This window comes from Salvelinus namaycush, chromosome 25 (genome assembly GCF_016432855.1).
Source record: "Salvelinus namaycush isolate Seneca chromosome 25, SaNama_1.0, whole genome shotgun sequence".
Taxonomy (NCBI): domain Eukaryota; kingdom Metazoa; phylum Chordata; class Actinopteri; order Salmoniformes; family Salmonidae; genus Salvelinus; species Salvelinus namaycush.
This window is the reverse complement of record NC_052331.1, coordinates 40,346,131-40,360,878: the sequence shown is the minus strand read 5'-3', so window position 1 is coordinate 40,360,878 and position 14,748 is coordinate 40,346,131. Positions and strand designations below refer to the sequence as shown.

Here is a 14,748-nt window from a genome sequence, read left to right as displayed (position 1 = left end):
GTCTGGACTGTAGGGCAACCCAGGCAGGTTACAGTGATGTGGTCTGGACTGTAGGGCAACCCAGGCAGGTTACAGTGATGTTGTCTGGACTGTAGGGCAACCCAGGCAGGTTACAGTGATGTGGTCTGGACTGTAGGGCAACCCAGGCAGGTTACAGTGATGTGGTCTGGACTGTAGGGCAACCCAGGCAGGTTACAGTGATGTTGTCTGGACTGTAGGGCAACCCAGGCAGGTTACAGTGATGTGGTCTGGACTGTAGGGCAACCCAGGCAGGTTACAGTGATGTGGTCTGGACTGTAGGGCAACCCAGGCAGGTTACAGTGATGTTGTCTGGACTGTAGGGCAACCCAGGCAGGTTACAGTGATGTTGTCTGGACTGAAGGGCAACCCAGGCAGGTTACAGTGATGTTGTCTGGACTGTAGGGCAACACAGGCAGGTTACAGTGATGTTATCTGGACTGTAGGGCAACCCAGGCAGGTTACATTGATGTTGTCTGGACTGTAGGGCAAACCAGGCAGGTTACAGTGATGTTGTCTGGACATGCTTCCCCCTGTAGGGAAACCCAGGCAGGCCTGGTTACAATGGAGTGAAGGGACAGAAGGGAGAGTCCTATGTGATCAACTATAAAGGTGAGTGGAAGATGTGATCCAGATTAGAATGGGAAACGTAAGAAAATCTCTTACGCCTCGATCAGACCATCAGCGTCATTGCGTTTTGGTACACCAGATTTACATTCATTTCCAATGGAACGCTGCGTTTGCCTTGCATTGTAGAGGCAGTTGCAGTGCATTCTGGTTGGTGCATGCGTTGGATTTATCCAAGTATGCATCAAACTGTATGTGTAGACTTTATAGAAAGGTTGGCAGAAGGTGAATGTTGAACCTTACTTACACACACATAACCAGTAAACATGTTGGATTACATAGTGATGGAAGTCTGACTGCAGTATTTATTAAGCAGCAATGACGCTGTCGATCTGATCGAGTCGTTACGAGTCTCTACAGAGCACCACACACTATATATACCACTGACAGGACAGTGAGTTATTTTAGTATGTGTATGTGATCCCTGTGGGAATTGAACCCGTACCTTGTGTCATACTTTTCCAACTGAGCCACAGAGGAAAACATATGTCAGTGCTGTATATTTTAACCCATGCTGGTTTGAAATGACGTTTGTCAAATTACATGAACTGTAAAATGCACTTTAAATGACCCCTCAAACCTCTTCATAACATTGCCTTTAGTATTTTGGTGTAATACATTGACATTACATAACTTGTTGTTTTGGACATTTTAATTGACAGGTGCGAAGGGTGACCCTGGCTTCAATGGCCCCAACGGACCGTTTGGGGCCACCGGTCGGCCAGGATCCGATGGCTTCCCTGGCGCTGTGGGAGACCCCGGACCCCCGGTGAGTTAGTGGGCTAGTCTGTCAGAGGAACATTATTCCTCCCAGGGTCATTTTGATTTGAAATGTGGGGGGGACATTACGATCATTTCCTACATTTCTACACTATAATATTGGGGAAACAGTCAATTCCCACTGGGCACAGACGTCATTTCAACGTCTATTCCGCGTTGGTTCAATGTAATTTCATTGAAATGACGTGGAAACAACGTTGATTCAACCAGTGTTTTCCCAGCGGGTTAGTGCATCTGCAGTCTGTCTGTGTTGTCACAGTGTACGATTTCTGCTCCGGGCTTCCACTAGGTACAGATCTAGGATCAGCTTGCCCTCCCCAAGTCCCAACCTGAATCATTAGTAGGGAAACACAAAACTGACCTTAGATCAGCATGTAAGGGACAACTTCGCCCTCTTCATGTCATGCCTTGCCATCCGTCAGGGTGACGGTTACGGGAGCTCGGTAGGTGACAAAGGCTACCCAGGGCTCCATGGAACTGAAGGCCCCCCAGGCAGACCGGGCCCCCCAGGCCCTGGTGCTCCAGGCCGTCATGGCCACCAAGGGCCCCCAGGGGACGTGGGCCTCCCAGGACCCCCTGGACAAACTGGACAACCTGGACCTCTAGGTAGGACCGATAGAGAGTGAAACGCCTGAATGAAAATCTTCCTCAGTGGTAATGGTCTTAGGTTAACATTGTCATTTAATATTTAGTGAAACAAAATGGAATCGATCTAATTAATCATGCCAAATCAAGTTCAGCTCAAATCTGTTTTACTGACGGGAAACCTTTTTCTTTGTATCACCAGGCGAGGTTCTGCCCTGTGGCCCTTACAACCCTGGCCTACCTGGCTTAAAGGGTCTACTTGGGCCCCCAGGTGAGCAACTACAGTTGAAGTCGGAAGTTTACATACACTTAGGTTGGAGTCATTAAAACCCGGAAAGTATTCAGACCCAGGCTTTTTACACATTTTGATACACTACAGCCTTATTCTAAAATTGTTTACAGACAGATTATTTCACTTACAGTTCACTGTATCACAATTCCAGTGGGTCAGAAGTTTACATACACTAAGTTCACTGTGCCTTTAAACAGCTTGGAAAATTCCAGAAAATGATGTCATGGCTTTAGAAGCTTCTGATATGCTAATTGATATAATTTGAGTCAATTGGAGGTGTACCTGTGGATGTATTTCAAGACCTAGCTTCAAACTCAGTGCCTCTTTGCTTGACATCATGGGAAAATCAAAAGAAATCAGCCAAGACCTCAGAAAAAAAATGGTGGACCTCCACAAGTCTGGTTCATCCTTGGAAGCAATTTCCAAACGCCTGAAGGTACCAAGTTCATCTGTACAAACAATAGTACGCAAGTATAAACACCATGGGACCACGCAGCCGTCATACCGCTCAGGAAGGAGACGCGTTTTGTCTCCTAGAGATGATCGTACTTTCGTGCGAAAAGTACAAGTCAATCCCAGAACAACAGCAAAGGACCTTGTGAAGATGCTGGAGGAAACAGGTACAAAAGTATCTATATCCACAGTAAAACGAGTCCTATATCGACATAACCTGAAAGGCCACTCGGCAAGGAAGAAGCCACTGCTCCAAAACCGCCATAAAAAGACAGATTATGGTTTGCAACTGCACATGGGGACAAAGATCGTACTTTTTGGAGAAATGTCCTCTCGTCTGATGAAACAAAAATAGAACTACTTGGCCATAATGACCATCGTTATGTTTGGAAGAAAAAGGGGGAGGCTTGCAAGCCGAAGAACACCATCCCAACCGTGAAGCACGGGGATGGCAGCATCATGTTGTGGGGGTGCTTTGCTGCAGGAGGGACTGGTGCGCTTCACAAAATAGATGGCGTCATAAGGAAGGAAAATTATGTGGATTTTTTTAAGCAACATCTCAAGACATCAGTCAGGAAGTTAAAGCTTGGTCGCAAATGGGTCTTCCAAATGTACAAAGACCCCAAGCATACTTCCAAAGTTGTGGCAAAATAGCTTAAGGACAACAAAGTCAAGGTATTGGAGTGGCCCTGACCTCATCCTATAGAAAAGTTGTGGGCAGAACTGAAGAAGCGTGTGCGAGCAAGGAGGCCTACACACCTGACTCAGTTACACCAGCTCTGTCAGGAGGAAAGGGCCAAAATTCACCCAATTATTGTGGGAAGCTTGTGGAAGGCTACCCGAAATGTTTGACCCAAGTTAAACAATTAAAGGCAATGTTACCAAATATGAATTGAGTGTATGTAAACTTCTGACCCACTGGGAATGTGATGAAAGAAATAAAAGCTGAAATAAATCATTCGCTCTACTATTATTCTGACATTTCACATTCTTAAAATAAAGTGGTGATCCTAACTGACCTAAAACAGGGAATTTTTACTCGGATTAAATGTCAGGAATTGTGAAAAACTGAGTTTAAATGTATTTGGCTAAGGTGTATGTAAACTTCCAACTTCAACTGTACATACTGACACTGTTAAAGATTGTGTGTGTGTGTGTGTGTGTGTGTGTTTTTTTAGGCTTTCTTAGCATGCTTTGGGAGTCTGAAATATGATTAATAGGTGATAGATTGATTAACAGTTGATATATTGATTGCCAGTGGTGATAGATTGATTGACAGGGGATATATTGATTGACAGTGGTGATAGATTGATTGACAGATTGATTGACAGATTGATTGACAGTGTTGATATATTGATTGACAGGGGATAGATTGATTGCCACTGACTGATCAACCTGTTCTGATTGACCCTCCCCAGGGAATCCTGGGCCACCAGGACCACTTGGTTTCCCAGGTCCCACAGGTTCTCTTGGACCTCAAGGCATGAGAGGAGATGACGGGACAGATGGAGGAACTGGACCACCAGGTAATGACTGTTTGGAAGGAATCATCACATAAGTGTTAATCATTTGTACGTGTGGCCTCCTGAGTGGTGCAGTGGTCTAAGGCCCTGCATCGCAGTGCTAGCTGTGCCACTAGAGATCCTGGTTCGGGTCCAGGCTCTGCCGCAGCCGGCCGTGACCGGGAGACCCATAGGGCGGCGCGCAATTGGGCCAGCGATGTTATCCATTCCAAATGAATGACATTGCATTCTGGGTTTATTTTGTAAATTAGCTTTTATGTCATTAATAGACAGAGGAGTTTTACTGGATTAGCTGTGGTTGGTGGTTGGTGTGTTTGTTGGTCAGTGGGTTCATTTGTAAGGCTCAAGTAAAATCAAACCAGCGTTGCATTCTATCTTTATGAAATGGATTGGACCTGGCTAGGTTCCGCTATACGTCCAGTAGAGGGCAGTGCTACTCCTTCCTCAGCAGTGCTAATCCAGTAAAACTCCTTCCTCAGCAGTGCTAATCCAGTAAAACTCCTTCCTCAGCAGTGCTAATCCAGTAAAACTCCTTCCTCAGCAGTGCTAATCCAGTAAAACTCCTTCCTCAGCAGTGCTAATCCAGTAAAACTCCTTCCTCAGCAGTGCTAATCCAGTAAAACTCCTTCCTCAGCAGTGCTAATCCAGTAAAACTCCTTCCTCAGCAGTGCTAATCCAGTAAAACTCCTACCTCAGCAGTGCTAATCCAGTAAAACTCCTTCCTCAACAGTGCTAATCCAGTAAAACTCCTACCTCAGCAGTGCTAATCCAGTAAAACTCCTTCCGCAGCAGTGCTAATCCAGTAAAACTCCTTCCTCAGCAGTGCTAATCCAGTAAAACTCCTACCTCAGCAGTGCTAATCCAGTAAAACTCCTACCTCAGCAGTGCTAATCCAGTAAAACTCCTTCCTCAGCAGTGCTAATCCAGTAAAACTCCTTCCTCAGCAGTGCTAATCCAGTAAAACTCCTTCCTCAGCAGTGCTAATCCAGTAAAACTCCTTCCTCAGCAGTGCTAATCCAGTAAAACTCCTACCTCAGCAGTGCTAATCCAGTAAAACTCCTTCCTCAGCAGTGCTAATCCAGTAAAACTCCTTCCTCAACAGTGCTAATCCAGTAAAACTCCTTCCTCAGCAGTGCTAATCCAGTAAAACTCCTTCCTCAGCAGTGCTAATCCAGTAAAACTCCTACCTCAGCAGTGCTAATCCAGTAAAACTCCTACCTCAGCAGTGCTAATCCAGTAAAACTCCTTCCTCAGCAGTGCTAATCCAGTAAAACTCCTTCCTCAGCAGTGCTAATCCAGTAAAACTCCTTCCTCAGCAGTGCTAATCCAGTAAAACTCCTTCCTCAGCAGTGCTAATCCAGTAAAACTCCTACCTCAGCAGTGCTAATCCAGTAAAACTCCTACCTCAGCAGTGCTAATCCAGTAAAACTCCTTCCTCAGCAGTGCTAATCCAGTAAAACTCCTACCTCAGCAGTGCTAATCCAGCCGATACAGAATAGAGACACAAAACTTGACCGTGGTCATTCCTCGGGCCTGTAATATTTACACAGTAAATAGATATCATCTTAAAATTAAGATGGGTTATAATGGTTATGACTGAATAAATTAAGGGACTGGTTGGGGAGTTAGTGTTTGTAGTTAGTTTTTGTAGTTAGTGTTTGTAGTTAGTGTGAGTAGTTAGATGGTTCATGTCTGGATCCCTCTTCCCAATCAGGACACCAAGGATGTGTTGGAGATAATGGTGACCCTGGTCAACCTGGAATCAACCTGGACGGACCACCAGGACTCCCTGGACCACCAGGCTCTCCAGGCTGGCCGGGACCTCCAGGAGACACCGTCAACACCGGACCTGGTCCCATGGGTCCACCTGGACTACCTGGGTTACTGGGACCCAAGGGAGGTCCTGGTTTGCCAGGCATCCCTGGGCCTCCAGGTGAATCTAACTCACTGTTAATACACACATACACACACACACAATATTTCACTGTCATAACATCTAGTAGTCAACACAGTGAAAGAGAGACCATTATAGAGCAGTGGACATTGGAAGAACATTGCATTGGCCCACCAGACACTGTTACTGTATATGTACAGTACCAGTCAAAAGTTTGGACACACCTACTCATTCCAGGGTTTTTCTTTATTTTTACTATTTTCTACATTTTAGAATAATAGTGAAGACATCAACACTATGAAATAACACATGGAATCATGTAGTAAGCAAAAAAGTGTTAAACAAATCAAAATATATTTGAGATTTGAGATTCTTCAAAGTAGCCACCCTTTGCCTCGATGACAGCTTTACACACTCTTGGCATTCTCTCAACCAGCTTCACCTGGAATGCTTTTCCACAAGTCTTAAAAGAGTTCCCACATATGCTGAGTACTTGTTGGCTGCTTTTCCTTTGCTCTGCGGTCCAACTCATCCCAAACCATCTCAATTGGGTTGAGGTTGGGTGATTGTGGAGGCCAGGTCATCTGATACAGCACTTCATAACTCTCCTTCTTGGTCAAATAGCCCTTACACAGGCTGGAGGTGTGTTTTGGATCATTGTCCTGTTGAAAAACAAATGATAGTCCCACTAAATGCAAACCAGATGGGATGGCGTATTGCTGCAGAATGCTGTGATGCCTTGAATTCTAAATAAATCACTGACAGTGTCACCAGCAAAGCACCCTAACACCATCACACCTTCTCCTCCATGCTTCACAGTGGGAACCACACATGCGGAGATCATCTGTTCACCTACTCTGCGTCTCATAAAGACACGTCAGTTGGAACCAAAAATATAACATTTGGGCTCATCTAACCAAAGGACAGATTTCCACCGGTCTTTATTTATTTATTTTTTTAACATTATTTTACCAGGTAAGTTGACTGAGAACACGTTCTCATTTACAGCAATGACCTGGGGAATAGTTACAGGGGAGAGGAGGGGGATGAATGAGCCAATTGTAAGCTGGGGATGATTAGGTGACCATGATGGTATGAGGGACAGCTTGGCCGGGACCTCCACAACCAATGTCCATTGGTTGTGGAGGTCGTGTTTCTTGGCCCAAGAAAGTCTCTTCTTCTTATTGATGTCCTTTAGTAGTAGTTTCGTCTTTTACCAAATACGACTATCTTCTGTATACCACCCCTACCTTGTCACAACTGATTGGCTCAAATGCATTAAGAAGGAAAGAAATTCCACAAATTAACTTTTAACAAGGCACACCTGTTAATTGAAATGCATTCCAGGTGACTACCTCGTGAAGCTAGTTGAGAGAATGCCAAGAGTGTGCAAAGCTGTCATCAAGGCAAAGGGTGGCTACTTTGAAGAATATCAAATATATTTTGATGTTTAGCACTTTCTTTGGTTACTACATGATTCCATATGTGTTATTTCATAGTTTTGATGTCTTCACTATTATTCTACATAGTAGAAAATAAAACCCTTAAAGCCAGACTACAGAAGGAGTAGGTGCGTCCAAACTTTTGACAGGTACTGTATTTTGAATGCTTTACAATCTTTCATTGTTCTTGGTGACTCTAAGATTGGGCTCATTGCATCTCTAACCATATGGTGATTTCATAACAGGGGGACCAGGCCCGTACGGAGGTGTGGGTTACAAGGGGTCAAAAGGAGACACTGGGGACCCAGGACCGAGCGGTCCTCCAGGGCCAATAGAATGTAGAGAGAAAGGAACTGTTGGCCCACCGGGAGCCTCAGGACCACCAGGAGTCAGGGGCCCATCGGGTGAGGATCTAAAATAGCCACCACATGGTACAGTTCTTTTCATGTTTGATCTGTTTGACACACCGCTAAAATCAGGGCCCATATTTGGAATCAATTAGGTTTTGGAACTTTCCCCAGAGCATGTCATCTTTCCATGGTCATTTTAACAGTCACACTTTAAAGGGAACTATAAATTATAAAAGATTAATATGGCATCGATAAAGTATTCATAAGCACTACATAAATATAAAATTCTCACTGCACAGCGCTTCCCACGGTACAATATGCTCTGAACAGTCCTCCACCTCACATTTAGTTAAAAAGACATGTACTACTTTCAGTCATTTAGTGGTGTGTCTTGTTAGGTTTCCGTGGTGATAAAGGACATAAGGGTGCAATGGGTCCTCCTGGACGTGGAGTGAAGGGACCAGCAGGGATCCCCGGGCCTCCAGGTCCCCCGGGCCCCGTTGGTGCCAAGGGCTTCAGTGGGTCACCAGGTGACCCGGGCTTCCCTGGTGTAACAGGGACCAAAGGTGAGCCAGGTCCCATTATTATTATTAATATCAATATTTTTTTTACTTAAAAAAAAAAATCTATATTATTAATACCAATATTATTATTATCAATATTATTATTATTAGCATTTTTATCACTATTAATTCAAATTTTGATGATGATGGTTATTATTATCATCTGAACATACCACAGCAACAGGCAATGTTGAATAATATGCTGGTTACTTTTACTATTGTATTACATATTTAATAAACGGAAGCTATTTTTGTTTCCAGCTTGTCTCGGCACACACGCAAGCAAATCCACCCGGGTGACTAAAATACAGTGCCTTCGGAAAGTATTCAGACCCACTGGCTTTTTCCACACTTTGATACGCTACAGCCTTATTCTAAAATTGATAAAATAGTTTTTTCCCCTCATCAATCTACACACAATACCCCATAATGACAAAGCAAAAACAGATGGGATTTTTTTGTTGCTAATTTATTTATTTAAAAAAAACTGAAATATAACATTTACATAAGTATTCAGACCCTTACTCAGTTACTCAGTACTTTGTTGAAGTACCTTTGGCAGCGAATACAGATACGCTGCATCTGTATTTCTCCCATTCTTCTCTGCAGATCCTCTCAAGCTCTGTCAGGTTGGATGGGGAGCGTTGCTGCACAGCTATTTTCAGGTCGGGCTCTGGCTGGGTCACTCAAGGACTTTCAGAGACTTGTCCCGAAGCCACTCCTGCGTTGTCCTGGCTGTGTGCTTAGGGTCGTTATCCTATTGGAAGGTGAACCTTCGCTCCAGCTTTTCCTCAGTCCTGACTAGTCTCCCAGTCCCTGCAGCTGAAAGACATCCCCACAGCATGGTGGTGGCAGCATCATGTCCGCGAGATGTCCTCGAGACGTGATGCTTGGCATTCAGGCCAAAGAGTTCAATCTTGGTTTCATCAGACCAGATAATCTTGTTTCTCATGGTCTGAGTCTTTAGGTGCCTTTTGGCAAACTCCAAGCGGGCTGTCATGTGCCTTTTACTTAAGAGTGGCTTCCGTCCGGCCACTCTACCATAAAGGCCTGATTTGTGGAGTGCTGCAGGGATGGTTGTCCTTCTGGAAGGTTTTCCCATCTCCACAGAGGAACTCTGGAACTCTGTCAGGTCACCTCCCTGACCAAGGCCCTTCTCCCCCGATTGCTCAGTTTGGCCGGGCGGCCAGCTCTATGAAGAGTCTTGGTGGTTCCGAACTTCTTCCATTTAAGAATGATGGAGGCCACTGTGTTCTTGGCAATGGTGGAAAAAGTAACCAATTTTCATACTTGAGTAAAATAAAAGATACCTTTTGAGTCATTTTCTGAGTCATTTTCATTTAGAAAATGACTCAAGTAAAAGTGAAAGTCACCCAGTAAAATACTACTTGAGTAAAAGTCTAAAAGTATTTGGTTTTAAATATAGTTAAGTATCAAAAGTAAAAGTACAAGTACAAGTATACATCATTTCACTTTCATTATATTAAGCAAACCAAATCAAATTTACAGATAGCCTGGGGCACACTCCAACACTCAGACATCATTTACAAATGAAGCATGTATGTTTACTGAGTCTACCAGATCAGAGGCAGTAGGGATGACCAGGTTGTTCACTGTTTAGTGAGTCAACCAGATCAGAGGCAGTAGGGATGACCAGGGATGTTATCTTGATGTGTGTGAATTGGACCATTTTCCTGTCCTGCTAAGCATTCAAAATGCAACAAGTACTTTTGGGTGTCAGGGAAAATGTATGGAGTAAAAAGTACATTATTTTCTTTAGGAATGTAGTGAAGTAAAAGTTGTCAAAAATATAAATAGTAAAGTACAGATACCCCCAAAAAACACTTAAGTAATACTTTAAAGTATGTTTACTTAAGTACTTTACACCACTGGTTCAATGCGGCAGAATGTTTTTCGTATCCTTCCCCAGATCTGTGCCTCGACACAATTCTGTCTCAGAGCCCTACGGACAATTCCTTCGACCTCATGGCTTGGTTTTTGCTCTGACATGCACTTTCAACTGTGGGACCTTATATAGACAGGTGTGTGCCTTTCCAAATCATGTCCAATCAATTGAATTTACCACAGGTGGACTCCAATGAAGTTGTAGAAACATCTCAAGGATGATCAATGGAAACAGGATGCACCTGAGCTCAACAGTCTTATAGCAAAGGGTCTGAATACTTATGTATATAAGGTATTTCTGTTTTTTAATTTGAATAGATTTGCCCAAATTTCTAACAACCTTTTTTCACTTTGTCATTATGAGGTATTGTGATGTCATTATGAGGTATTGTGATGTCATTATGGGGTATTGTGATGTCATTATGGGGTATTGTGATGTCATTATGGGGTATTGTGTGTAGATTGCTCAGGCTTTGTATTTATTTAATACATTTTAGAATAAGGCTGTAACGTAACAAAATGTGGAAAAAGTCAACGGTCTGAATACTTTCCAAAGGCACTGTAGTGTTATGACATTTACGTGATTCTCTGTTCGCACAACGATTTCATTTGAATTGGGATAAGGATATATAAATATGGATGCCATGTTTTGGGTATCGCCTGCCTCAAAATAGATAGCTTGCAAAATAGACATCCACAACCCTGGTATCCCATTTGGAGTACAAAATATACCAGGACCGTGTTCATTAGGCACCAATAAGAAACACAAATTGTTTTTCCCATTGCAAAATATTTTAAAACATTTTCATGTGGTGCCCTAATGAACATGACCCAGCCAATGGACTATCTAACTCTTCCCAATGATGTCATCTTTCCCAGGGCCCAGGGGATATCCTGGTAGAGATGGATTGGCTGTTCCTGGTACACCGGGTCGGCCTGGAAACCCAGGATCCCGAGGGAGGCAAGGGGAAAGGGGTTTTACAGGACGTGACGGTCAGGATGGAGACCAGGGGTACAAAGGTGCCAAAGGTACAAAGTGAATATACTGTACATTATAATGTATGCACTTTGCAGCATCCATAGAATAAAATAGATACCCAGTATTGTGTTTATCTATTGTTTACAGTATCCTATCTATCTTCATGACTATGTGCATGATTTCCTCTCTGTGCATACTTTACACAACATTACATTTTCAGTGTGCTGTCCCTCATCGTAGACTGTTTCTGCATGGAACGCCATATCACCCGTTGTTGTTGCATTCACAGTATTATATATGTTGTACTTATATGTACACATAGTGTAGTATATTATATTGTTCAGTATATTACATGTTGACAGTGTAGAATGTCCCCAGGTCATAGAGGTCCCCCCGGAAGTCCTGGACCAGTAGGAGTCATAACCATTAAAGGACAGAAGGGCTCTGAAGGACCACCAGGAGAAGACGGCTTCACTGGAGCCAGAGGTGAGAGAAACACAACAATACCCCCTCTGCACACTCTTAGATGTCCCCATAGGAGAACCCTTTGAAGAACCCGTTTTGGTTCCAAGTAGAACCCTTTTGAGTTCCATATAAGTTCTGCTTTGGTAATAGATGTTGGACTAGGGGTTTTATTTAGAAAAATACTTAAAACTAAAATAAGAGGATGCAGGTGGTAGACGGTGGGACCATATTTTAGCAGGGGGTAGACGGTGGGACCGTATTTTAGCAGGTGGTAGACGGCGGGGCCGTATTTTAGCAGGTGGTAGACGGCGGGGCCGTATTTTAGCAGGTGGTAGACGGCGGGGCCGTATTTTAGCAGGTGGTAGACGGCGGGGCCGTATTTTAGCAGGTGGTAGACGGTGGGACCGTATTTTAGCAGGGGGTAGACGGTGGGACCGTATTTTAGCAGGGGGTAGACGGCGGGGCCGTATTTTAGCAGGGGGTAGACGGCGGGGCCGTATTTTAGCAGGGGGTAGACGGCGGGGCCGTATTTTAGCAGGTGGTAGACGGCGGGGCCGTATTTTAGCAGGTGGTAGACGGCGGGGCCGTATTTTAGCAGGTGGTAGACGGCGGGGCCGTATTTTAGCAGGTGGTAGACGGCGGGGCCGTATTTTAGCAGGTGGTAGACGGCGGGGCCGTATTTTAGCAGGTGGTAGACGGCGGGGCCGTATTTTAGCAGGTGGTAGACGGCGGGGCCGTATTTTAGCAGGTGGTAGACGGCGGGGCCGTATTTTAGCAGGTGGTAGACGGTGGGACCGTATTTTAGCAGGTGGTAGACGGCGGGGCCGTATTTTAGCAGGTGGTAGACGGCGGGCCGTATTTTAGCAGGTGGTAGACGGCGGGGCCGTATTTTAGCAGGTGGTAGACGGCGGGGCCGTATTTTAGCAGGGGGTAGACGGCGGGGCCGTATTTTAGCAGGGGGTAGACGGCGGGGCCGTATTTTAGCAGGGGGTAGACGGCGGGACTGTATTTTAGCAGGTGGTAGACGGCGGGGCCGTATTTTAGCAGGTGGAAGACGGCGAGACTGTATTTTAGCAGGTGGTAGACGGCGGGACCGTATTTTAGCAGGGGGTAGACGGTGGGACCGTATTTTAGCAGGGGGTAGACGGCGGGACCGTATTTTAGCAGGGGGTAGACGGCGGGGCCGTATTTTAGCAGGTGGTAGACGGCGGGGCCGTATTTTAGCAGGTGGTAGACGGCGGGGCCGTATTTTAGCAGGTGGTAGACGGCGGGGCCGTATTTTAGCAGGTGGTAGATGGCGGGCCGTATTTTAGCAGGTGGTAGACGGCGGGGCCGTATTTTAGCAGGTGGTAGACGGCGGGGCCGTATTTTAGCAGGTGGTAGACGGCGGGGCCGTATTTTAGCAGGTGGTAGACGGCGGGGCCGTATTTTAGCAGGTGGTAGACGGCGGGGCCGTATTTTAGCAGGTGGTAGACGGTGAGACTATTTTAGCAGGTGGTAGACGGCGGGGCTGTATTTTAGCAGGTGGAAGACGGTGAGACTGTATTATAGATTCTCTGATAATACATGGATAAACAATGCACTGTTCTTTCTTCTCAGGTTCCAAGGGCTCAAGTGGGTCACCAGGTAAACCAGGGGGGAATGGACAGGTTGGTCCCCCTGGATATGAGAAAGGGTTCCCAGGACAACCTGGCAGACCTGGTCTCCCCGGACCCCCCGGACCTCGAGGAGCTAAAGGCTTGAGTGGTATAGTTGGTTTCCCTGGACCAGTCGGTGATAAGGTACTTCAGTACTGATACTCATCACTACATCTTAGATGTTCTTTGTTTACCTCATTCAACCATTAACATGGTTTCTTCCTAGGTTTTGGCCTTTCTAGGGAGTTTTTCCTAGCCACCGTGCTTCTACACCTGCATTGCTTGCTGTTTGGGGTTTTAGGCTGGGTTTCTGTACAGCACTTCGAGATATTAGCTGATGTACGAAGGGCTATATAAAATAAACTTGATTTCATTTAACATTTTTGTAAAAATTATGAATTATGAATGGATGGTTTCCAGACTATTATGAATGTTTTCCAGACAAATTAATGCTACTCAAGATTGATAAATGAGGTGCAGTATGTCTGTATGTAATTAAATTGAGAATATATTCCTTCCCAAGTTAGTGGTCTTGGAAGTAATGTAAGAACAGATGTCTTTGTTAAGACACAGGATGTGTGAGTATTTTGGTGTGTGGGTGTTACTGTATGTTGCTATGCCAGTGTGTGTTACTGTATGTTGCTATGCCAGTGGGTGTTACTGTATGTTGCTATGCCAGTGACTGTTGGTTTGTCCCCCTTGCAGGGGGACCCTGGGCACACGGGACCTCCTGGGAACCCAGGCCTTCCAGGAGTGACAGGCTTAAAAGGTGAGTAGAGAGACAACAGAAAATACACACAAACGTGATAAGGATAAGGGGATCTTAAAGGCACAGGAAGAGAGGAAGGGGAGGTCATAAAGGGACAGGACGAGAGGAAGTGGAGGTCATAAAGGGACAGGAAGAGAGGAAGGGGAGGTCATAAAGGGACAGGAAGAGAGGAAGGGGAGGTCATGAAGGGACAGGAAGAGAGGAAGGGGAGGTCATGAAGGGACAGGAAGAGAGGAAGGGGAGGTCATAAAGGGACAGGAAGAGAGGAAGGGGAGGTCATAAAGGGACAGGAAGAGAGGAAGTGGAGGTCATAAAGGGACAGGAAGAGAGGAAGGGGAGGTCATAAAGGGACAGGAAGAGAGGAAGGGGAGGTCATAAAGGGACAGGAAGAGAGGAAGGGGAGGTCATAAAGGGACAGGAAGAGAGGAAGGGGAGATCATAAAGGGACAGGAAGAGAGGAAGGGGA

General features: G+C 45.2%; 1 protein-coding gene across 1 annotated transcript in view; it reads left to right on the top strand.

The window, feature by feature from the left end:
* LOC120019947 (collagen alpha-4(IV) chain-like) overlaps positions 1 to 14,748 on the top strand; it is a 50,592-nt gene that overhangs the window by 22,350 nt on the left and 13,494 nt on the right. The window contains exons 16-27 of the mRNA XM_038963358.1: positions 558 to 630; positions 1,308 to 1,414; positions 1,848 to 2,031; positions 2,213 to 2,281; positions 4,174 to 4,281; positions 5,993 to 6,211; positions 7,860 to 8,018; positions 8,363 to 8,530; positions 11,312 to 11,461; positions 11,790 to 11,897; positions 13,476 to 13,657; positions 14,219 to 14,282. Coding sequence (XP_038819286.1) covers positions 558 to 630; positions 1,308 to 1,414; positions 1,848 to 2,031; positions 2,213 to 2,281; positions 4,174 to 4,281; positions 5,993 to 6,211; positions 7,860 to 8,018; positions 8,363 to 8,530; positions 11,312 to 11,461; positions 11,790 to 11,897; positions 13,476 to 13,657; positions 14,219 to 14,282 — 1,591 coding nt within the window. The remainder of the gene's footprint in view (positions 1 to 557; positions 631 to 1,307; positions 1,415 to 1,847; positions 2,032 to 2,212; positions 2,282 to 4,173; positions 4,282 to 5,992; positions 6,212 to 7,859; positions 8,019 to 8,362; positions 8,531 to 11,311; positions 11,462 to 11,789; positions 11,898 to 13,475; positions 13,658 to 14,218; positions 14,283 to 14,748) is intronic.